We start from the raw sequence: 25354 nt of genomic DNA, 5'->3' as shown, positions 1-25354 counted from the left end.
AGCGAACAGTTTTGACTGGGCTGAGCGGGAACGTTAGCATATAAGTAATAAGCTGGCGCTTTCACTTACCTGGTGAAGCCCTGATAATGCTCTGTCTCTGCTGGTACTGCTGTATGTTTGTGATGCAGTACTTGATAAGCCACATTGTTGGTGTGGACAGCATTCACTTTGAAAAGCAACGTTTTGCTGAAGCCCTCCTTCCATTGTTGATAGCCATGGAGGTTCTCAAGGATGAAATGTGCCCCTCAGATTGACGAGTAGTTGCCCACTTCACCTGTCTCATTCTCACAAATCTATCTCACTTTTTAGGAGGTGTTTCATTTGCGTGGCCATAGAGGGATACTCACATTTGCATAGCAAGTGTTGCTACACCCTGCTACCACACAAAGCTTGGTCATCTTAATGAATAAAAATGCAATTGCTACCTGGCTCCATACTCCATACTACTTTTTTGAGTGTTGTTTTTTTTTACCCACGAGTAAATTAAATGTGAGCATGTATTTTTATTTCCTCACTGTTGACTGAGAGGCATTGTGGGATTGTTTCCAAAGTTAGAGCTGATTTGGACAAAATCTCAAACCTAACTTTTAGAACAATATTACAGTATTGTAAAATGTATTTAACTTGGGAATGCTTTCTTGGGGTTCTCGAAGTTACAACTATATGCTTTTCTGGCTTTGAGCAATAGCTGCCCTTCAATGGTGCTGCGTCAATCTGAATAGTATCCCGTGCATATATCAAACGCACTTAATCTTCTCTGACTAAAACGTGTGACTTGAAATGTGTAACATCCACTGTTTCAGTACTGTTACTCCAATCAAATCAAATGTTATTTGTCACATCTGCCGAATACAACAGGTGTAGTAGACCTTACCGTGAAATGCTTATTTACAAGCCCTTAACCAACAATGAGGCTTTAAGAAAAATAAGAGTTATGAAAATGTTTACTAAATAAACTCAAGTAAAAAAAATAAAAGAGCAACAATAAAATAACAATAATGAGGCTATATACAGGGGGTACCGGTGCCGAGTCAATGTGAGGGGGTACAGGCTAGTCTACCTCCCTATCGTACCATGTACCAACCTATGTACGGACTGAAGCCTGTGTATCTAACATAACGTCTATTCATCTCACTATAGACACACATTATCAGGCAATCATCCATAAAGGGAACAGGATATCTCTTCGTTTAGACCGGATGTTCACAACTCAGATGCAGAAACTGTGCCACCTCAATGAGATGGTCTGTATCCCAAATGCACCCTATTCCCTATATTGTGTAATACTTTCGGTCAAAAGTAGTGTACTATGTAGGGAATGGGGTGCAATTTGGGATGCTGCCAGGGTGTAGCTGTTCATGTAATTAGCAGTAATTAATGAAGAGAGTGAGGACTCGTTTGTATTTTAAATTATCTTAAATGATCCCATTAGCTCTTGTCTTACTCATGTACGCAAAACAGAGTGAGTTCAATTATTTTTTTCGTCGTATTATTTTAAATCATATTGTCAAGTGGCTTTATTCCACTAGATTTGAGATCTTCAAAATTCGGACTTTTTAAAATAACGTTTGTTATTGAGAGGCGGCTGCTATGCATGAACCCATAGTCTCACCCTTTCCAGCATACAGTAGCACAATACGCAACACAATTTGATACTGGGGACCAAAAAAAATCAGGTTTTGATGAAGGTTTATTGGAAGATTTTTGAATGGTCACTCAGTGAAATCATTTACGCAGTATTCATATCACAGTCCACAATATATATGGAATATTAGACAGGTAAGGGCCTTATATCCTCCTACCTATGGGGTCATGACCAGGACAAGATGCACACAATAAAATATGTACTGTGTCTCCCCTAATGCACAGTCACACATCTCAGTCCTGCTTCTCCTGGAAGGATAGACAAGGGAGGAGGAGGGCAGATAGAGAGAAGAAATAAAGTGGCATAATGAATCTAAAAGGCATAATTCATTCAGATCAAATGCACTCAGGAGTGAGTCATGCTCCAGTGAACCTCTGACCACTGACAGGGCTTCCTGGCTACAGCAGGGGAAGAGAATGGAAGTGAGGGGGTGGAGGGGAGAGGACAAGCTAGCATGCATACATTCTAATTATTCCCAGTGTATATACCTACAATGGTGCAAATGGCTGTCCTCTGTCCTCTCAATGGCAGCCAAGACAATAAAGCTTTATTTCTCAAAGTTGGTTTCACTGTATATGAAAAGCTTTGGATGGATGTGTATACCTAAAAGAGGTGGAGTTGGTTGGACAAAAGAAATTCGGACAATGGTGGTATAGTAGGAAAACAGTAACACCACAACAGACAGATACAGTAGACAGCCATTATTGTAATGAATACTCAGGGAGAAAAAGGTGTTGATTCACGCGCAGAGGTGTTTATTTCGCCTTCGCAGAAGGCAGGAATCTTTGTCACAGGCAGGCAATGGTCATACACAGGTAGGCAAACAGGCAGGTGAATGAAAACTAGGACTGAAGGCTATAATTAGTTCTCACAAACAAGCTAGGAAAAGGCTTAGTGGAGTCCAAACGAACAATATCTCACAAAGGCATAAACAGAATGAAATTAACTAAAATAAGGAGCTGATGAGACCAGGTGAGTAACTAACACAGGTGAAATCGACGAACAAGCATGAAAGACAGGGCTACGTTCAAGAACACAAAGAAACAGGACTATGTTCAAGAACACAACGAAACAGAACACAAGGTTGAATAAGAAAATACATGACCTTACAATGATGGGTGTTGGGTGAGAGGGAAAGGTAAGATAATCAATTAAAGATGGCAGTAATTGGGAGTGTGTAAAGCCCATATTGCTGTAATGAAATTCATCCATTGTGTACACACTCTCTCTTGCTCTCTCTTTCTCTGCTGGCCAATGAACCATCCCCCATATCATCCTTTGGATCTCAGGTGCTTAGCCATGCAGATCTGGCTGACAGCCCAGTACATCTCTGTCTGCCTAATTGGACAGTATAGAGTTGTTTATGGATATTGCAGATATTTAGGACTCGGTTGGGGGCTGCTCAAAAATCATTAGTAAAGGGCCCCTGTAACTGGACTGTCAGCCTCACTCCACCAACGTCAAAAGCCCCTTGATAAAAAAATAAAAAAATGTTTATCTCTGTCAAGACACCCCGAAAGGGGATTTTGAAAATGTAGCAGTATACTTGCTGAACATTCAAACATGTTATGACGTGAGTAGCTGAAATACGAGCAGCTTGTTCTAACACTCTCCCCGGTGGTATTTGATGTGCTAGCAAGGTGGTATAGTGCTAATTAGCAACCAGTCCATCTGTAGGAATGTTATTGACTTGCAATGTTTACACATAACACTTCTGATAGGAAGTATGACATGTCATTTATCATGTAAATTGTTGTATTTGGTGATGAACATGACTGATAGGCCTCGTACATGCGCTTAGGGTTTTGGGTAAGATACTGTATAAATAGCATTGAGGTTAGCATGCTCCTCTGTCAATCTCTCTGTGTCTGTAAACAAAACCACAACAGCTTTCTATTCGAATAGTAGCAACGGGATCCAATCTGATGTGACTCTGTGGTGCTATTTAGAAAGGACAAAATGTTTCTATTTTTTTATATATATACTTTTTAAACGAAGTATCAATTACAAATGTCATTACAGGTATTCCGTTTTATTGACTGATTGTGATGGTTTTACTGATGGAAACTAACTAGAGCATCACATCAGACTCTCAATGGACAGAAAATGAGATTGGACCATCTTTATTGTTGATGGTCCAATCCAAGGATGAGAAATTGGCAGCTCCACTTTTGTAGGCCAGTGGATAAATCCCCCCAAAATAAAAACTCTATTTACTGTTGAGAATTAGAATTGTAGAATACACAAGGTGCAATTTTGAAATGATGTTGTACATCAAGAGTTTCTCTTGTTATGTCAGTCAATGACAGTCACTCAATTAGTCCATGTCAGCAAAAAAAAAAACATTTTAGATTGCTAAATTAGTCTAGTGGCATAGCAATCTTAACTTATAGTCATCATGTTTGAATTACTGTCCAGGGAGCCCCCATTGATTTTGTTAGTCACTCTCACTCAGATATCACATTAAAAACAACGCACATTTATCTCTTGCAAAATTGCAGGAAATTATCTGAATTATTGCATGAAAGTATTTATAAAATTGCTAAATCTTCTCTCCGCCCATGGCAAAATGCGTATAATTGCAGGAAATGAACTCTAAGACAAAACATTTACGTAGACCCGCGAGCCACTGCAGCCCCTCATGATAAATCCCGAGTTTTTGTGTCCCCCACCCCCATCAAAGTTACCCATCCCTGGTCCAATCAATGGCAGACACTTAGACCAGGGTCTTTTGTCTGCTCAGTGCGGATGGTTCTCAGTCCCCTGCACACCCCTCATCCCCCGCTCCACACACACACACACACACACACACACACACACACACACACACACACACACACCCATTACAGAAATGTTTCTTCCCATCAGTGCCTTTACTTATCACTTCCTGGGTGACATTGAACTTCCCGTGCCCCGGCTGCCGAGACACATCTCTGAACTCGCACAATTACTCTTCATCCCCCACTAACAATTTAGTAATGAAGTATTGATTTCCAGATTCTCCCCCCTTCTTTTATGGATGATATTAGATTGTGTTTGATAAACTGTGCCTGGCCCCCTAATCTGCACTGTCCCTTTCCCCCCAGTGTCTGTAAAACAAAGTGCCGCTGGGGAGATAATGACTAGGGAACATCGATGAACTCATTTCATCAATTTGTAACACTTGACAATGAAAAAGGGCAGACATTTTTCAAGCAGCAATGTGAAAGTGTATTGCTCAGGGTACAAACGGTCCTTATTGGAGGCCAGCAGACGTCTTGAGCTAGCGTTCGGCTAGCAATTTATAGGCCCCCCCGTGTACCAGTTACTTTTAAAGGAAATGTTTGGATACTGAGAGGATATTAGTGCTGCACCTGGATTGTCTGATTTCCAGGCCACCGGGGATTCATGTGTCATGTCAAGAAATAGAAGAACAGAGAGGATGAGGCTGAGACTTCGGCCATTTGCAAAGCAAGAAAATGCGGTTCTGTACATGAATCATGTGGGGGATGTTACATGCTAGTCATAAATGAGGGCTATGTGGACTGTGAAGTCCAATGTTTTGAAGCTAAATGTGCTCTCATATCCCAGCTATAGGGTGCTATTACACCAGCAAATAATATGTTTTCCAGATATATGACTGAGATTTTTAAATGAGCCCTTCCGTGTGAATATAACGCATTACATAGCCATCCACCCTCTTGTTTACCACATACGTTTCTTTAAGTCTTCACTCTTTATCTTTAACCGTAGGGAAGTCCGCAAACCAGGATTTCACAATGCAGACACCTGTCGTTAGTCTGTACCCAAGGCAACGCGGTCGCTTTCCCTATCCAATATCACGTCCTCAAATTCTCAACATCACTGTGTACTACTTATTTTACCTTGATAATGCGTGCTATTGTGTAGTGTCTATTATCACTATTATCCAGAGCAAAGTCGAATAGTTTATTTCCCTTTCTTGTTCATCCGATGTAGACCAGGAGACCTGAAGGAACATAGAAGCCCATTTAGACCCTGAAATTCCCAGTTCAGACCACAGTAATCTGATTTCTCTGCGCCCGAGAAATGTACATGTATAGTGCTTACCAACTGGATTACGGGCAGGTAGGAAACATAACCCAATTTGAGGTTACTTGTTTCTCTGTGTGTAGTATTCAGTGTCATCTCGCATTAGAGGAGGGAGGGTATTGCTTAGTGAAATAGGTGTAACTGGCTATCTTTCTGTTTGAGTTTTTTTTCCTACTACAGGTCTATCCACCTTAACCATGTAGTTGTGAACACCTGTGGTACACTCAGACCACAGAAGAAGATAAGAAAACTAAATCACTGATAGACCCTCAATTGCAAATTGCACAATAACTTCTTTAGCTCCACATCCACAAATATGGTAATTCAACCTACGACCCACGGTGAGATGAATGTATACTGTACGATACATAGTATATACAGTACTTCATTGTTCTAAAGCATAGCATGTTGAAGAGCTCAACAACACATCCCACTTCTAGAAATAACGACACGTTTTCTTCCCTGCCTTTTCTAGCATGCACTGAAAGTGACAGATTTGAGATGAGGCCGCTGGAGTGGTGACAGGGCTGGGAGGGCTCTTATGTGGTTACACTCTTTCCTCTTCTCACATCCCAGGATGGACAGTTAAGGTGCCATTTTCCCCTCCATCCCTTCCTTCCTGACTGCACTCAAACCCTCTTTCTCTCTCTCTCTCCCTCTCACTCTCTCTCTCTCCCTCTCTCTCTCTCTCTCCTTTCGCCTCTCACCGCCACATCCAGAGCCATTATGCAGCAGGACCTCGATATATAGAGGACCTCATGTTACATATGACCCCCCCCCCGTCCGTCCGTCCGTCCGTGTAGCCCCATCACCGGAGAGGTCAATCTCACACAAACAAGAGCAGCTCTCCCCTCCGAGGTGATTATTGATAAAGAATGACACGGCAATGCGGACACAGGGGAAATACACTCTGGGGGCCAATCACTTCTCCTTTCCTGCTGCCTTCTCAGAGTGGAAACCAGTCTAATGTATAAATATAGGAGGGGACCACTATTCCCTTACCTTGTGGACTGGAGCCCTGTCAAGCAAATGGAAGGTCGGGGGGGAGCCATCAGGAATGCAGGAGGCCCTGCCTGTTTTGTAAAATAGGAAATACCTCTGCCTTCATAGCAATAGTAAACACACAGGTTCCCTAATATTATTAAAGGGAAACAATCATATTTTTCCGCTGCACTGAAATGTCCCATGACAGGCAAGGTCAAGTTCATTGAGGCCACATGCAGTGCTACGATGATGAATGCATCATGGGAACAATAATGTGGTTCCATTGCACTTTTCCCGTTCTGACCAAGGACCATGTACCAACCCCTATCCATCCTAAGGTGCTGAGACACTAGGCAGCATCTATTACTTTTACATATCTTGAAAAAAAAAATCCTGAAGTTTGAAAATAAAACACGGTGTATACCTGTTTATAGAGTGATACAGCCACATCAGGAAACACCAATGAGGAGCTAAAAGCAGCTGATGTACAACACTGTCAGTGCTAGATCTAATCTACTGCATGTGTTTAGGCCACACATTGTATAGCCGTGCGTGTGTCCTGTTGGTGAATGATGTGAGGTGGTAAATTCAGGCAGATCAGGGCAATTCCAAGGTAAAAGAGTGAGCCTTTGTTCTTCAAGTGAGTGGAAATTGTTAAAAGTAGTCCTTGTGGATAGAGTTGAATGGGTTGTTTAACTTTGCAATAATTGGTTTTGGTTTGACATACATTTTAAAGAGAAAGATCTGAGTCTCAACTTCGCTCTGTTATCGTGGGATAGCAGTTCTTTAAGAAGTGCCATGTCCTACCAATCACCATCCCCTTCTAAAGGGACTCCAATGGCACCTGAGGGGGAATCTAATGGCTGCCATCCCAGAAAGCCTGCCGCACTGACGCTTCCTAGCCATCTGCTCTCCATATGAGCAAAAAACAGGCAATTGTCTCAGAAAGGCCACCTCAATCACAGTATCATTGAATGGATATGAAATGTATTAAGCATAATTATGTCAATGAATTGAATTCTGCAGTATAGAAATATTTTTTTCCGGCTCAAAACATGAGAGATAATGGTCGACATACAGTATAGAACACACTTGGTTCTATTCTCCTGAGTGGCGCAGAGGTCTAAGGCACTGCACCACAGTGCTTGAGGCATCACTACAGCCCTGGGTTCGATTCCAGGCTGTCATAGCCGGCCATGACCGGGAGACCCATGAGGCGGCGCACAATTGGCCCGGGTTAGGGGAGGGTTTGGCCGGCCGGGATTTCGGTCGCTAGTTGGTCAGTGCGGCTGGCTTCCGGGTTAAGCAAGCAGTGTGTCAAGAAGCAGTGCGGCTTGGCAGGGTTGTGTTTCGCGTGGCTCTTGACTTTCACCTCTCCCGAATCCGTAGAGGAGTTACAGCGACAGGACAAGACTGTAACTACCAATTGGATATCACGAAAAAGGGGTAAAAGTACAAAGAAATAAATGTCTGGTAGGGTTTAGATATCATAGCTCTGTCATAGGCTTGGACCAGCCCTGGATCTGGCAACAAATGAAAAAAAGGCACAACAGTGGGCCCCTGTCAGCAGTACACTTCCTGTAAATAACCATTCCATGCATTTTACTTTATCACGGCTCTGCAAATTACCCCAGGCCCCTTCGGAGCCAACAAGAAATAGCATTATTGTATAGCACTGAGGGGGGAGAAACTTAACAGATTAAAAGAAAGAGGATTCAGAGAGAGAGAGAGAGAGAGAGAGAGAGAAGAGGGGGTGGAAAGAGAGAGAGAAAAGAAAAAGGGAGATGGACTAAAAAAGGTCCTTCGGGGAACAGAGTGTAAATGAAGTTCCAGGAATGACACAGGCGAGCAATGAGGCGTGGATGGAAAATATACGCTGCACATCATCGGATAGAGATGCCGGTGGAAATGGCTTCATTGAAGTGTCAGCCCTCATCCATCAATCAATCATCCGCAAGAAACAATAACGCCGCGGCTATGGGGCGGCTTTTATGGGGCTTACTCATGGGTATCGGAAACAGCACTTAAGTGTAGTTCTGACACAGGCAGGGAGAGAGAAAAACAGAGGTGAGGTGCATGGCTTATTTCACATGCAGGTAGAACACATAAGGAAAAGAGTGGTGGGTGGGGGGAACTAAGTTGACAGTCAGTGCCCACCTGGCAAAAAGAAAGGCTTGGAACATAGAGAGAAATTATTATATCCCAAAAAGCTAAGATTCTACTCTTTGTCTATCCTGTTTTGTTATATACTGTAGAGTATACAGCCTTCCTGTAGATACGGGGTTAAATTGTTTATATACAGTGAATCAAAATAGAAGGCTATACTATAAGTGCAAAATACACATTGTCTGTGTCTTGCTCTCAGGTAATTTAAGTTTCAAGTTTCATGTTGTTTAATGTCACATGTACAAGTACAGCATAATGCTTTTCGTGCAAGCTCTAACCCAGGGATCATCAAGCAGATTCAGACGCGGGCCGTTTTCTTCTTGAGCGAACGGTCGGGTGGCCGGAAAATAATTTCAAATAATTGGTAGACTGCAAAGAAGCACAAACAGATATCATTTTGGAATAAAACACAATAATTTCAACCCTGTAATACTAAAAATGACATAAGGTAGAACAAAAACAAACAATAAATACAAATACGAAATAAGAAGAACATGAGAAAGTAAGTAAGCTATATACAGGGTCGGTTCCAATACCATATCTACAATGTGCAGGGATACTGGAGTGAGGGAGGTAGACATGTATAGTGGTAAGGTGACTAGGCATCAGGATATATGATAAACAGAGTAGCAGCAGCATACATTATGATCGTGTGTGTGTGTGTGTGTGTGTGTGTGTGTGTGTGTGCGCATGCGTGTGCGCGTGTGCGCCTGTGCCTGTGTGCGTGTGTGCCTGTGTGCCTGTGTGTGTGTGTGAGTAGAGTCAGAATAAATGTGTGTGCATGGTATGTGAGTGGGAGCAAATTGAGTGTGTGTGTGTTGGAATTTCAGTGTGCGTGAGTATTTAGAGTCCTGTGACTGTGCATAGAGATGGTGCAAAAAAATACAAAATACAAGGGTCAACTCAGATAGGCCGTGTAGCCATTTTTTAAAACCTATTTAGTGGTCTTACGGCTTGGGGATAGAAGCTGTTCAGGAGCCTGTTGGTGTCGCTTGCCGTGCAGAAGCATAGAGAACAGTCTATTGCTTGGGTGGTTGGAGCCTTTAAAGATTTTCTGGGCCTTCCTTTCAGGCCGTCTGATACGGAGGTCCTGGATGGCAGGGAGCTAGGCCTCAGTGATGTACTGGGCTGTCCGCAGCACCCTCTGTAGCGCTATGCGATCGTGGGCGGTGCTGTTGTCATACCAAGCAGTGATACAGCCAGTCAAGATGCCCTCAATGGTGCAGCTATTTAATTTTTTGAGGATTTGAGGACCCACGTCAAACATTTTCAACCTCCTGAGGGGGACGAGATGCTATTGCACCTTCTTCATGACTCTGCACGCGTTTGTGTACCCTTTTAAGTTCTTAGTGATTTGGACACTGAGGAAGTTGAAGCTCTCGCTGTCGATGTTGACGAGGGTGTGCTTTCCCCTGTTTCCTGTAGTCCACGATCAGCTACTTTGTCTTACTGACGTTGAGGGAGAGATTATTGTCCCGGCACCACACAGCCAGGTCACTGATCTCCACCCTGTAGGGTGTCGCATTGTTGCAAACTGATGATGGTGTTGAAGTCATGTGTGGTCACGCAGTCATGGGTGAACAGGGAGTACAGGATGGGACTAAGCACACACCCCTGTGGGGCCCGCGTGTTGAGGGTCAGCGTGGTGATCAGTGATGTTGCCTACCCTTACCACATGAGTTCGGCCCATCGGGAAGTCCAGGATCCAGTTGCAGAGGGAGGTGTTTAGTCCCAGAGTCCTAAGCTTGGTGAAGTGCTTGGAGGGGAAATTGGTGTTGATTGCTGAGCTGTAGCCAATGAACAGCATTTTCACATAGGTATTCCTCTTATTTGGGTGGGTGAGGGCAGTGTGGAGTGCAATTGATTGAAAACACATCCTAGTTTTTACCCAATTACTTCAAGAAAGTAAATCAAATAAACCAAACCACCGAAGAAATGAAAATCAAATGATCCTCTCCTAAAAACCCTGCAAAGTTCACTGCATGATTCAACAAAGATCATATAATGGGAAAAAAATAAGCACATTTTTTTCATGCTCCAACAGTCGCTTTTGCCGTAACGTGCGTGTTTTGATTTCCCCAAACTGGGTCTCTTGACGGCTTCTCTGCAACATGAAACATGACATATCATCCATTATTCTGTACGTGTGCCTTGCTATCTCCGCCCGCTCCATATGGCCCCTGTTCTCTCCAGACACCCAAATCCCTTTCCTGGGGCCAGGGGCTGTTTTTGTGGGAACCATTACATTGTTCCTCTTCCTCTGAGGGACGGGGTGACGATGATGAGCAATCACAGACAGCAGCAGATTTTTCTGCCTCATATTCAACAATTGACCATGTGTCTGCTCTGTTGGCCCAATTGTTAATTCATGTAAGTTGACAATCTGGAGGGGACAATTATGAGTGACGACAGTAGTGGAATTAAAGAGAAAACAGCACTTACAGAACTAATATGGGGTTTACTTTTTGAGTAAGATATAAGGAGAAAACTATGGTACTGTAGGACAAAGAGACTGATAATACTACTACAGTAATGCATAATGCACTAAGGGAGTGCCCTCAGCTTTACTGTATTTCTCTTTATCATTCTACTTTGGTTCAGAAAAATTTGACCTATATAGTGTGAAACTGAGAGAGTAGTTTCCTCCACCAAGACTATTTTCCTTCCAAAACTGAACCAAACCAAACTCCATGTAAAAATATAGCTGCGACCAGCAATGAACGGGGTTAACAGTATGATGGAAAGGACACCATATGCTTTGGATAACAATGGAAGCACTCTATAATGTAAGAAATATCTTCCTTGACCTTCCTTTGTCTAAATACAAAATCTGGAGTGAATTTGACGTACACTGTAACAAAAAGTATGTAATTTTACAGAAGATTAACTGTATAATTTTACAGTAATTTAATTTATCTGGAAAATGAACAAATTCTCGTAAATTACAATCACCTCTTATTTAAAAACGTCCTGTTACATAATGATTTATGTTAATGATAACCAATGATGGAAATTAGCTTTTTGGGAGGGGGAATTGTAATTTGTATATTATGTAAATGTCCTTTTATGTGTAATTCAGAGACAAAATACATTAAGTCCACTGTAAACTAAATTTATCAACTACTGGATATTTACAGTTTTCAACAGTAATCTAGAGAAATACACTATCCAAATACATTAATGCCTGATTAAAGTAGATGTTTTAAGATTTAAATGAACTGAAACATACAGTTGAAGTCAGAAGTTTACATACACCTTAGCCAAATACATTTAAACTCACAATTCCTGACATTTAATCCTAGTAAAAATTCCCAGTTTAAGGTCAGTTAGGATCACCACTTTATTTTAAGAATGTGAAATATCAGAATAATAGTACAGAGAATAATTTATTTCAGCTTTATTTCTTTAAGCAAAAATAGAACTGTTTGGCCATAATGACCATTGTTATGTTTGGAGGAAAAAGGGAGAGGCTTGCATGCCGAAGAACAACATCCCAACCGTGAAGCATGGGGGTGGCAGCATCATGTTGTGGGGGTGCTTTGCTGCAAGAGGGCCTGGTGCACTTCACAAAATAGATGGCATCATGAGGCAGGAAAATCATTTGGCTATATTGAAGCAACATCTCAAGACATCAGTCAAGAAGTTAAAGCTTGGTCACAAATGGGCCTTCCAAATGGACAATGACCTCAAGCATACTTCCAAAGTTGTGGCAAAATGGCTTAAGGACAACAAAGTCAAGGTTTTGGAGTGGCCATCACAAAGCCCTGACCTCAATCCTATAGAAAATGTGTGGACAGAACTGAAAAAGTGTGTGCCAGCAAGGAGGCCTACAAACCTGACTCAATTACCCCAGCTCAGTCAGGAGGAATGGGCCCAAATTCACCCAACATATTGTGGGAAGCTTATGGAAGGCTACCCAAAATGTTTGACCCAAGTTAAACAATTTAAAGGCAACGCTACCAAATACTAATTGAGTGTATGTAAACTTCTGACCCACTGGGAATGTGATGAAAGAAATAAAAGCTGAAATAAATCATTCTCTGTACTATTATTCTGACATTTCACATTCTTAAAATAAAGTGGTGATCCTAACTGACCTTAAACTGGGAATTATTACTAGGATTAAATGTCAGGAATTGTAAAAAACTGAGTTTAAATGTAGTTGGCTAAAGTGTATGTAAACTTCCGACTTCAACTGTAGTTAGCTATGCACCAAAATCCCTTTATCAGCAAAAGAAAGGGATCCTGTGAATACAACTGAGCCCCAGTGGATATTGGTCTAATAATCTCAGGGGAACTGTAGCCTTCAGTCTCAGTTATCAGACCCTGTTAGATTAGAGAAAGGGGTGCAATATCTAAAATGCACCATGTTGTGTTGTCTTAGGTCTCTCTTTATGTGGTGTTGTGGTGTCTCTCTCTCTCTCTCTCTCATGATGTGTGGTTTGTCTTACTATTTGTTTTGTTTTATCCCAGCCCCCGTTCCCACAGGCCTTTTGACTCTTGGTAGGCTGTCATTGTAAATAATAATTTGTTCTTAATTGACTTGCCTAGTTAAATAAAGGTAAAATATTTATTTTTAAATAAAAATAAGAACAGGCCATGTCCATATACTGTATACAGTGCATTCGGAAAGTACTCAGACCCCTTGACCTTCTCCACATTTTGTTACACTATAGCTTTATTTTAAAATGGAATAAATTCTTTATTTTCCTCATCCATCTACACACAATACCCATTAATGACAAAGTGAAAACAGGTTGACATTTTTGCAAATGTATTACAAATTTTAATAAAGAAATACCTTATTTACAAAAGTATTCAGACCCTTTGCTATGAGACTAGAAATTCAAATCAAATCAAAGTTTATTTGTCACGTGCGCTGAATACAACAGGTGTCCAGTAAAATCCTTACCTACAGGCTCTAACCAATAGTGCAAAAAAGGTATTAGGTGAACAATAGGTAAGTAAAGAAATAAAACAACAGTAAAAAGACAGGCTATATACTGTACAGCAGTGAGGCTATAGAAGTAGCGAGGCTACATACAGACACCGGTTAGTCAGGCTGATTGAGGTAGTATGTACATGTAGATATGGTTAAAATGACTATGCATATATGATGAACAGAGCATAGCAGTAGCGTAAAAGAGGGATTGGTGGGTGGTGGGTGGGACACAATGCCGATAGCCCGGTTAGTTAATGTGGGGGAGCACTGGTTGGTCGGCCCAATTGAGGTAGTATGTACATGAATGTATAGTTAAAGTGACTATGCCTATATGACAAACAGAGATTAGCAGCAGCGTAAAAAGAGGGGTTTGGGAGGGGGGCACACAATGCAAATAGTCTGGGTAGCCATTTGATTACCTTTTCAGGAGTCTTATGGCTTGGGGGTAAAATCTGTCGAGAAGCCTTTTTGTCCTAGACTTGGCACTCCGGTACCGCTTGCCATGCGGTAGTAGAGAGAACAGTCTATGACTTTCAGGTGCATCCTGCATCCTGTTTCCATTGTTCATCCTTGAGATGTTTCTACATCTTGACTGCATTGACTCCATTGATTGGACATGATTTGGAAAGTCACACACCTGTCTATATAAGGTCCCCCACAGATGACAGTGCACGTTAGACGAAAAACCAAGCCATGAGGTCGAAGGAACTGTCCGTAGAGTGCCGTAACAGAATTGTGTTGAGGCACAGATCTGGGGAAGGGTACTAAAAAATGTCTGCAGCATTGAAGGCCCCCAAGAACACAGTGGCCTTCATCATTCTTACATGGAAGAAGTTTGGAACCACCAAGACTCTTCCTAGAGCTGGCCGCCTGACCAAACTGAGCAGGGCCTTGGTCAGAGAGGTGACCAAGAACCCGATGGTCACTCTGACAGAGCTCCAGATTTCCTCTGTGAAGATGGTAGAACCTTCCAGAAAGACAACCATCTCTGCTGCACTCCACCAATCAGGCCTTTATGGTAGAGTGGCAAGACGGAAGCCACTCATCAGTAAAAGGCACGAGAGGACGCTTGGAGTATGCTAAAAGGCACCTAAAGGACTCTCAGAACATCATAAAGAAGATTCTCTAGTCTAATGAAACCAAGATTGAACTCTTTGGCCTGAATGCCAAGCGTCACATCTGGAGGAAACCTGGCACCATCCCTACAGTGAAGCATGGTGGTGGCAGTATCATGCTGTGGGAGTCAGGATCAAGGGAAAGATAAACAGAGAAAGAGACAGAGAGATCCTTGATGAAAACCTGCTCCAGTGCACTCAGGTCCTCAGACTGGGGTGAAGGTTCACCTTCCAATAGGACAAAAACCCTAATCACACAGCCAAGACAATGCAGGAGTGGCTTCGGGACAAGTCTCTGAATGTTCGTGAGTGGCCCAGCCACAAATCCTTCTTTAACCCGACTGCTCCCCTTCATTGGAGTGGATTTAACAAGTGACATCAATAATTGATCATAGCTTTCACCTTGATTCACCTGGTCAGTCTGTCATGGAAAGAGCAGGTGTTCTTAATGTTTTGTATACTCAGTGTATATGCTATTTCAAAATGTCAAGAAGTTCAACTGTTGACAACCTACACAAGCTCACAGAAGGTGATCTGATGGGATATTTCTGCTAGAAATGTGAATGTTGAAATCATGCACTGAAATGAAAATACTTTTTAAAAACAAATAAAAATTAGCAAGCTCCTGGAACTCCTCTGAACTATGTGGGAAAAAAGGTATGGGCCGCAACAACAACAAAAAACACTGGGAAAAATGAGAGTAATAGTCCTATATATTTGCTTGTTGTGGTGAATCCTTTACATAAAACTCTTGAGCAAGTTTCGAAAAGCAGAGCATCTTTACAAGAGCATTCGTGTGGAGTTGGAGGATTCGGCGCAACAGGAAGTGTCATCAGATGAAGTCTTTTTCCGTCCTCTCCCTCTCTGCATTGCCACGCATCTGCACCAAGTTCTCCACAGTGTTGGGGATCTGAGGGTGATGCTAAGTGAAATGCTCATTTTGCGTTTATGATTACCCATGGGCGATATGCACTAATGTGAGCTAATGCAATAGATTACACAGCATTGGCCCTGGGGAACAGACAGCAAACAGATGTGGTGTACTCAAAAATAAGAACAAATATCAAAGTTTAAAGTGTTCAATGTGCTGGAGATTGTCCCTTGTAATTTAGCATTGACAGAATGCACAATTATGATGTGCTTTGTCAGTCTCATCCTTTTCTCTCAGGATTCTGATGCAGGCCAGGAACAGTCAACAATAGTGTGCTATTGTATGACACATTGCATTCGGAAACTATTCAGACCCCATGACTTTTTCTACATTTTGTTACGATACAGCCATATTCTAAAATGTATGAGATTGAACGTTTTCTCTGATCTACACACAATACCCCATCATTTCTGCATAGCTATTTTCAGGTCTCTCCAGAGATGTTAGATTCAAGTCCAGGCACTGGCTGGGCCACTCAAGAACATTCAGAGACTTGTCCCGAAGCCTCTCCTGTGTTTTCTTGGTTGTGTGCTTAGGGTCATTGTCCTGTTGAAAGGTGAACCTTCGCCCCAGTCTGAGGTTCTGAGCATTCTGGGGCAGATTATCAAGGATCTCTCTGTACTTTCCTCCGTTCATCCTTCCCTCAATCCTGACTAGAATGCCAGTCCCTGCCGCTGAAAAACATCCCCACAGCACGGTGCAAGGTTTCCTCCAGACGTGACGTTTGGCATTCAGGCCAAAGAGTTCAATCTTGGTTTAATCAGACCAGAGAATCTTTTGTCTCAAGGTCAGGGTCTTTATGTAACTTTTGCAAACTGCAAGTGGGCTGTCATGTGCCTTTGACTGAGGAGTGGCTTCCATCTTGCCACTCTACCATAAAGTCCTGATTGGTGGAGTGCTGGGGAGATCGTTATCCTTCTGGAAGGTTCTCTTATCTCCACAGACAAACTCTAGAGCTCTGTCAGAGTGACCATCGGGTTCCTGGTCACCTCTCTCCCGATTGCTCAGTTTGGCAGGGCGGCCAGCTCTAGGAAGAGTCTAGGTGGTTCCAAACTTTTTCCTCTTAAGAATGGAGGCCACTGAGCTCTTGGGGACCTTTTAATGCTGCAGACATTTTTTGGTACCCTTCCCAAGATCTGTGCCTCGATACAATCATGTCTCTAAGCTCTACGGACAATTCCTCGACATCAGGACTTGATTTTTACTCTGACATGCACTGTTAACTGTGGGACCCTATATAGAAAGGTCTGTGCTTTTCCAAATCATGTCCAATCAATTGAATTTACCACAGGTGGGCTGGGCTCCAATCAAGGCTCCAATCAAGGATGATCAATGGAAACAGGATGCACCTGAGCTCAATTGAGTCTTATAGCAAAGGGTCTGACTACTTATGTAAATAAGGTGTTTATTTTTCAATAGAATTGTGTGTAGATTTGAGGAAAAAAAAATAGTAAATTTTGGAATAAGACTAACAAAATGTGGAAAAAGTCAAGGGGTCTGAATTCTTTCAGAATGCACTGTACCTCAATCTGAAGGATACAACCCATTGACTATAAGCAATGTATTACCATAGGAATACAGTGGCAATTTACACAGATATGGACAGTTTAAGTTTAGTGATGCCCAAAACAGGTTTGTCTTGCTTGTCCCTTTTATTACAAAATGCCAACCTGCATCAACACAAAATACTTAGGAAATTCTCATTATCAACAATATAAACCTGACAGACAAACCAAAGATGTGCAGCTAAGCATTCCTGCTCCACCAGAATGTATCACCACAGCACAGAACCTCTACCTGCCTCTGTTGCTCGACTCTTTGTATACACTGCCCTCTGGTGTTCACCTACAGTTAAGACATTTTCCAGACATTGAATGAACCAAAGTACAGGCTTGTGGACTAAGATGTAACTGAAAATATAGCAATTTCTCAATACTTTACACAAATTTCTTAATTGTGCAAAGATTAAACGAAAGCACTATTCTCATTACAGAAATGGATTACATTTTCAAAAATGTCAAAATTATTTGCACATAAATTGCAGTGACATTTTACCAGAATGTTTCATTTCTGCTAAAACTGAAGGTCTGAGTGAATTGGTCCCTCCACTCTCATTTACAACAACTGCCACAATTGCACTTGATATAAGTCAAAAGACCATGAAAACAAATGAAGATCACAACATTGAAAAGTACAAACTGAAAAAACAAAAACCAAAGCTTGTATGACATGGCCACAATTTATTAGGCTTACGTAAGCCAAAACGGGGAAATCATATCAAGTACAGTATAGGCAGACATAGCATTGTTGCATTAGTAATTTCAACCAAACAGGTCAAATCCAGAATCTGTCACAAGAACTACTGAATACATGAACCAAACTTAAAATGTTAATAACTTAACCCCATGCGAATAATGACAGCAGGACAGGGGGAAATCAGTACATTTTGGCTCCTCGTCTATTGCCAGTGATCAGACATGACAACTATTTTAGATTGACAAGTTGTTTCAAAGGTTATATAACACAGGAAGGTGATAGGCCTATAGTAACACTTGAAGTCACCTGTAGACTTTTTCAGAGTGAAAAAAATAACACGACTCGCTATGCCCCACGTCATTAACTATTATATTGTAATTGTCGTATAAATCTTAAACGGTATATTTAACATTTTACATGTAAAAACCGAAACAACTGTAACAGAAATAAATAAAACACCCCCCCCAAAAAATGATAACAGCAAAAATATGAAATAACAGAAGTCTGATGTATCCACATTGCTTGAAATTAATCACAGAGCTTCCTAGATAATGTGCATTACATTTGTAATAGTTAATGCAAAAAAATGAAATTGAGTTGTATCAGAGCCCAAAATCGAGGTCTGAAACCTGAGACTGTTTTTTTTCCCCTTCACAGTGTACAATGTTTTAAGCTATTCCTTCAGTGAGCCTTCCGCTAGGCTCTTCCTGACTTACATACAGTACCAACAAATAGACCAGAGGTTCAGAGAAACCAGTGACAAAGCAGGCAGCCAAGTTAACAAAACCCGTTGCAAAAGACCCAGTAACAATCGAAATCCTGCATAACATGAGCATACTTTTTTTCCCTACACAAAAAAAGTAGAATCCCTCAAGAATTCTGTTGATATTTGGTCCATGTTTTAGAAGAGTTGGTTTTGAGGAATCTATAGAAGGAAAAGAACGAGCAGGCTTCTTATGTACATTTCACAGAATATCTGGTAACAGGCTTCAGGCCCTGGTCATAATGTCCATCCAGCGAAACTACTACCGAGTGGCACATCAGACGTTCTACTCTTAACTCTCCCAAAAAATGCATTGGCTCAATATTAGACATGATAGCTACAGCAGCTTCATATCATCACAGAAACAACTGACGACTTGAGCGTCAACAGTCTCTAAACTGACTTTTGAGGTAACATATGTCAACATACAGCTTTTTTTGTAAACAAAGACGTCAAGCTGTATGCCAGATAAAACCCTACATCAGTGCTTTGACAGATACATAGCCCTTTGATTGCTGACATACAGTCAGACAGAGCAGCATATTAAAAAAAAAAAAAAGTAATTTTTCCTCTGAACACTTATAAATGTTTTGTCTAGTGCAACCATACCAATATGATATTCAAACAGTCGTTCTTCAATACATACAAACTGTAAACTCGGTCGGCATTGGATAGAGGTGTATCCACAGATCGCAGTTGGGCTGAGTTAAGCCTTCCCCACCGGGTAAGCTCTCAAAAGAAGATGGTGGCAGCAGGAAGTTCTCAGGGTACTTCAAACCTACGGAAGGCGATAAAATATATTCTATTAATCCGAACACAAAACTTAAGACGAGCATAGTTACTTACGCGGCCGGTGAAGTCAACCAAAATAATAGCCTACCATTAGAACAGCTAAGTACTTTTGTCAGGGGGTCCACTGTGTTCACTACTGATGGGTCTGGAATAGGCTCTCCTCTGTAGCATACTAGCTGGGTAGGGTGATGGCCTACCTCCTAGGAAGAGGAGAAGGACAATCTTAGGAGTAGCTCCAAAGTAATAGTTTGATATAAATCTTAAGTGACAATATGAACATAGCCATTCAACTCAAAGGAACCCTGTGACATTTTCAACTACACTAACATGGTATGAATGAATTTCACATGTATAGAACATATCAAGATTTTAGCTCATACCTCTTGGGTTGGTCAGCACTCCGTGACTGGGGTTAGCCACAGTGGGGTGGTAGAGGGAGGCCAGGTCACTGGGGCTGTAGGAGCGGAGGATGTTGATCATATTCCAGTCAGTCTCCATGCTGCTGCTGCTTGCAGAGGCTGGAGGATTGGACGCTTTGACCGGGGCATAGGCCTGAGGCCTGTTGTTAGAGAGAGAGGTTCCTTGTGACGAAAAGGAGTTTTTCACTTGGGGTCTCCCGGAGTTCAGCAGTCTGTTGTACTCGGTCCTAAAGCTAGACGTCTCTACAGTGTCCGTTTCCCTTCCGGGAAGCCCGGAGTACCTTGGTCTCTTGCTGGAGGGTTCACCACCAAAGTCCATCGGGGGCAGACTACCAAACCGGCTGGAGAGGCACAGCTTAGCAGTGTCGGAGGGCCATACCACGCCGTTCCAATTTCTGCCTGGGCCACTTCTCACACTCTGTCCGCTCGCCCCTTTGCTGTCCGATGGGCCCTGCCTTGGTCTGTCCACCACTACAGACCTGTTATCTTTTGTACCTTTGGTGTTGGATTGTTCAGCTGGCTCTGTAAACCTGGACTGGCCCTGACTGGTGCGATGCTCAATCATCATCCTGTACCGCCGAGTGTCCAGGGCTGTCTCCCTCTGTGATGGTTCGCTGGTCTGGGACTGTTTGGGCCCATGAGGAGAGGCGGCAGGGTGGGTCTTCTCGGCAGATTTTCCAGGAGGCTGTGGAGTTGGGGATTTGGTCCGCCGAGGGTGTCTCCTGTCAATAGGAGGCAGCGGGAGGACATCTTTTCCCTCTAGGGCAGGGGGGCAGCCAGTGTAACGCTTCTGTTTAAGACTTCTGTTCTTCTTGATCATTTCCAACTTCTCCTTGTGAACCAGCTTCTTGTGCATGAGCAGGACCTCTGGGTACAGAGTGCTAAAGGCACAGGACGAACAGACATTTGAAATCAATGCGTTCCTTGGTATTAGGGTGGCAGAGACGGAAAGGGACACTTTTAAGGACAAATTTAACGGAGCCTCAAAGCCCTTGTCTATCTCCTTTCCTTCCATCTTCGGGTTAATAAGTACAGGGAATTTTATGTGCGCATCATCAGCAGAAGAGGAGTAAGCAGCCGTAGTAATCAATTTCCCATACTCAGCATTCACTTGAGCAAGCGGGCCGTCAAGCTTGCCACCAATGTTATTAAATCTATCCTCTGGTTTTACATTGGCACAAGGTTTGGTTGCTAGTTTGACATTGGGAGTCTGCCATAGTTTGGACCTGTTGGGGACCCGTTTATCTTCCCGGTTTCTGGGGAATTCTTTCAAAATGGGAGATGGCCCAGACACCACAGGCTTATTAGGGATGTCAGTGTATGGTTTGTCCTTGTGACGTCGATCCAAGTGATATCTCAGTGAGGTCTTCTGGGCTGCAGCATAGTCACAGTATATACATTTGTATGGCTTTTCACCTGAAAATACATTTAATAACATTAGCATATGTATGGACCAAACAACAGCAAATAGTCTTCAGACTGCTAAAATAAATTTCATTCAGCACACAAGCAAGCCAATCCAACTTAATGTTAACCTTAAAGCCAAATACAAGCTATACATCTCAACTTGCAATTGTGCAGCCTATTTCTTAATCATAATCAGGCTTCCCAGTATTATATAAGGTTTACCTGTATGCGTCCTGAGGTGAATGTTGAGGTAATAGCTGGAACGGAAGGTCTTGCCACAATAACTACATTCTCTGGAGGACACAAGATGTTTCACCTTCATTCGATCAAAGCCATCTTCACTTTTATCTATGGAGGCAAAAACAGGAGATTAGTCATGTGAAGAAACCAAATAGCCTACTTACAAAAACGTGTGAAGCAAGTGCATTTGCATAGTCGACAAATGAACAGCAGAGGGAGCCATTGTAAACAAATGGCAATTTCAATAAATGAACCTTTGTGTAACATTAAGTTGATGCATACCTGAATAGAAAGCATATCCCGGTGCTCCCACCTCTAACCCGTCTTCAGACCCCTCCTCTCTGGGGGACCCTGCTCTGGAGAGCTTTCCATCAATGGAGGCGGTGGGGCTCTCCCCCTCGCCCCTCTCCCTCTTGTGCACCCTGGAGTGGAGAACAAGCTGGTGGTACGTCCTGAACGCCCTCCCGCAGTCCTCGCAGCGGGTCGGCTTATCATTTCGACTTGATTTCTGATCAGGCTCCGGTGACGGAGTCTCGTCTGTAGTCTGTCTGGATTTCAGATCTCCATCGATGTTTTCCTTAACCCCCTTGTCGTCACCTCCTTGGCCTTCTGACCAGATGTGTGTCAGTTCCTTATCTGAGCCAGAGTCCTCGTTGTCGGAGCTGTTGTTTTGACTTAGGCCTACATCTTTAGCCACACTTGGACCAACTGCTACCTTTCCCTTGGTGGCAAGTTGCCAGGCCTGGTAAGTGTTGAAAGGGTCTAGTTGGGCTATCCACTTGGAGGATCTCTCTGGTGTCGTACTACTTTTCTCAGATATGGGGCGAAGGTTGAGACCCCGTAAAAAACCTTCTTGAATGAGGGAATCTTCCCGTCTATCATTTTCTCTGTCTTCATCAGCCTCTGAATCTTTACGATGTACTTTACTGTGTTCCACCAAACTGTCTTTATCAGGGAAAAAGAATCCACAGGTAAAGCACATTTTGTAAGGCGTGATTACAGGCTCTGAGACTTGGTCTTGGATGACTTCATTGATAATAATTGGACCGTCCAGGTTCTGCTGGGCCTTTGTCTTATGGAACCTGATATGGTTCCTGAGAAACCAGGGTTCCTTGAACCGCCGGCCACAAAGGTTACAGTGAAAAGTGAAACAGTCCTTGTGCGTCCGCATGTGGCTCTCCAGCTCGCTGGTGTCCTCTGTGGTCCGATCACACACAACACAGCTAAACACCTCCACCTCCTTTACAGATGGCAAGCTGGGTTTGGACCTGGCCCTTTCACCTGGGATCAAGTACTCTGCCTCCACACACAAAACGGCAGGTTCAAACAACGTTGTGGGGTGCTGGGTCAGGACGTGTGGGCCCAGGTCATCTTGGTGTGTGAAAGTCTGGTCACAAAACATGCAGTCCAGGGCTTCCAGCAGGCTTTCCTCAGGCTGAGGCTCAGCCTTGTCAACAATGTTACAGTGAGGGGTCATGCTGGAGCCAGCCCCTGGCGTGCTAGCACCACTACTAATGTTTAGACTGTCTTGTCCAAGTCCATCTGGACTTTCCACATATGGCAACAACAGGTGAGTTGGCATTTCCTCCTCAAAAGTTGTGCAAATGATCTATATACTTGAGTATTTCCTTAGTCAAGGAGTTAGTGGATGAAGTTGCTTAATATCATTGTGGAAGACCGGCGAAGTTAGGTCTTAAGTAGATTCCTGTAGAAAAAAACAGGGGGAAACTAGTTGATATCATCATGGCAAGGTGAATTGGCCTAAGAATGCTAAAAGGCACCAAGATGACTCAAATAAAACAGAAGTTGAGTTATCATATTGAAACTAGATAACTATATACATTTCCTAGTATTATAAACTAGTGTGAAGAATGAATAATCTTGCTGCACATGGCTATTCGACAGTTTGCTATTACTGCAAAGATACTAAACATGCCTGGCAAAGCCTTGGCTTGGTTATATCATTTTAGCAGTTGGATAAAATGTGGAATAACTGGATAAACTAGTTCATACAAGATGAGATATTTATAATGACGACATTGCATAAAGAGTTTGATAGTATCTATAAAAAAAAAATATTTAAAAAAAAAAACTGGTAAATTTATTTGTAATTTATTTATTTCAAAACATTCCTATTTTGGTTTCCACTGAGTAAATGTATTCTGACCTAGCAGAATATGTTCATTCTTTGTTCAACAAGCCAGTGTTGGCAATCAGTTAAAGTTGTACACAGTTTCATAAGGAAGTTACAAGGAAGTTACAAGTGTCATCCTCCATGATGAAAAAACACTCAACCTAAAAATAAGAGGCTTCTCTCTACCCCAGTCAGTCACCTATTTTTTTTAAATAAATAAAATAGTTATTTCTAGTCGTGTTTAATCAAACAGGTCCCCAATTTGTTCTCGAGCGATTATTGTTAGCAACGTGATAAAACAAATGATGCACTGGTCGAGTTAATCCAACGGTTATGAATCTGTAATGCATGCCAAATTTAATGGCTAATAGGTGAAGTTTTATAGCTATAGCTATTCATGTCACACACAAAAAGATAGAAAATCCATGATATGCACGATTTATTGGAGACACATTTGCTATTATTCAATAACACAGACAAAAGTTAACACTTTTGTAACTCGTGTGCTAGCTATGCGGCTAAACTACATCCTGTTTACTAGCACTAGCTAGTTAAATTAACGTCTGCTAACCACCCAGATTATTTGAAGCATTGAGACAGCGGTTTCCTATCAAACATTGCAAAATTCAGCCAGTTTGATAAAATAGCTGGCTAACGTTACCTAGCTAAACACGCTAGTTCCTAATTTAGCAGGAGCAAAGTCATCGCTAACAATTTCTGGACTCAGACATAGCTAATAAAACAGTCATCCAAATTAACCATCATTTGAGTTCATCTTCAGAAATACTTAAAATAGCTAGCAATCGATACTGGTACACTGTTGTTTGTTTCAGATAAAACTGTAACATGAAAACTCACCAATATCTACCAATTCGGGCTTTCCAGGTAAACTTTCGATTAATCGAAAATAGTTATCCAGCTAATTGTGACATAAACCGCGTGTTATGTCCTCTCGCCAAACGATGTTCAAGAATAGTAGCTACTATAGTCACCTTGCTGCAAATGTTTTGTCGGTCATATTGTTCTTTTTCGACGCTTGCATCTTCACTGTGCAGCTGTTGAATTCTGAAGCGCGTTCTTAACGAATCCGGTAGCGCGTGCACGTCACAGCCCCCAAAAGCGAGACAGGGACAGTCACGTGATCGAAACTTTTGATTAAGTAAATTATTCTAATCGAAAGAATAAACGAAAGTTGAATATGCTATGTCTCCGCTGCCTTGTGGGACTCACAAATGGGACGCACACAAATGTATCTCTTATGAAAGCAAGGTTACAGAATGTCTGTAGATATATTAGGCCTGTCCTACAAAAGACGAGAACAAATGTAATCACTGCAATGGCGTTTGTGTCACGGGATGATTAGTCAGCTATTGATTTGGTCTGAGAGAGGATAGGCCTAGATAAGATAATTAATTGGCTAGTGTGACTCTATTCTGTATAAGACAGATGTATGGGCTAGTACACATTTGATTTTATCCTACATCATTTCCATTTGAGACCGCCTCAGGTA

The 25354-nt window shown here is 42.2% G+C and overlaps 1 protein-coding gene across 2 annotated transcripts; it reads right to left on the bottom strand.

Annotated features, from left to right (window-relative positions):
• Positions 1 to 18053: 18053 nt before the first annotated feature.
• Positions 18054 to 24959, bottom strand: LOC118360018 (zinc finger protein 217). 2 transcript variants are annotated; one of them, XM_035739041.2, is made up of 6 exons: positions 24837 to 24959; positions 21993 to 23415; positions 21693 to 21818; positions 20025 to 21479; positions 19733 to 19844; positions 18054 to 19630 (listed from the first exon to the last, which is right to left on the bottom strand). In XM_035739041.2, the coding sequence occupies exons 2-5, from the start codon at positions 23290 to 23292 to the stop codon at positions 19744 to 19746; spliced, it is 2982 nt and encodes a 993-aa protein (XP_035594934.1). In that variant the 5' UTR covers positions 23293 to 23415; positions 24837 to 24959; the 3' UTR covers positions 18054 to 19630; positions 19733 to 19743. The 2 variants fall into 2 exon arrangements, with proteins under 2 accessions (XP_035594934.1, XP_035594933.1); XM_035739040.2 differs by having other exon boundaries at positions 24703 to 24928.
• Between the last annotated feature and the right edge of the window lie 395 nt (positions 24960 to 25354).

Source organism: Oncorhynchus keta, chromosome 27 (genome assembly GCF_023373465.1).
Source record: "Oncorhynchus keta strain PuntledgeMale-10-30-2019 chromosome 27, Oket_V2, whole genome shotgun sequence".
Taxonomy (NCBI): domain Eukaryota; kingdom Metazoa; phylum Chordata; class Actinopteri; order Salmoniformes; family Salmonidae; genus Oncorhynchus; species Oncorhynchus keta.
The sequence above is the reverse complement of the archived record's forward strand: the minus strand, read 5'-3'. Positions and strand labels throughout refer to the sequence as shown.

What these genes read in the sequence shown, in the direction of transcription:
- LOC118360018 (XM_035739041.2), bottom strand. Translation starts at nt 23,292, where the DNA reads ATGCCAACTCACCTGTTGTTGCCATATGTGGAAAGTCCAGATGGACTT. An exon ending in GGGATATGCTTTCTATTCAG is followed by an intron (nt 21,819 to 21,992) that starts GTATGCATCAAC and finishes TTGCCTCCATAG; the next exon opens with ATAAAAGTGAAGATGGCTTT. An exon ending in AGTGCTGACCAACCCAAGAG is followed by an intron (nt 19,845 to 20,024) that starts GTATGAGCTAAA and finishes TCCTCTTCCTAG; the next exon opens with GAGGTAGGCCATCACCCTAC.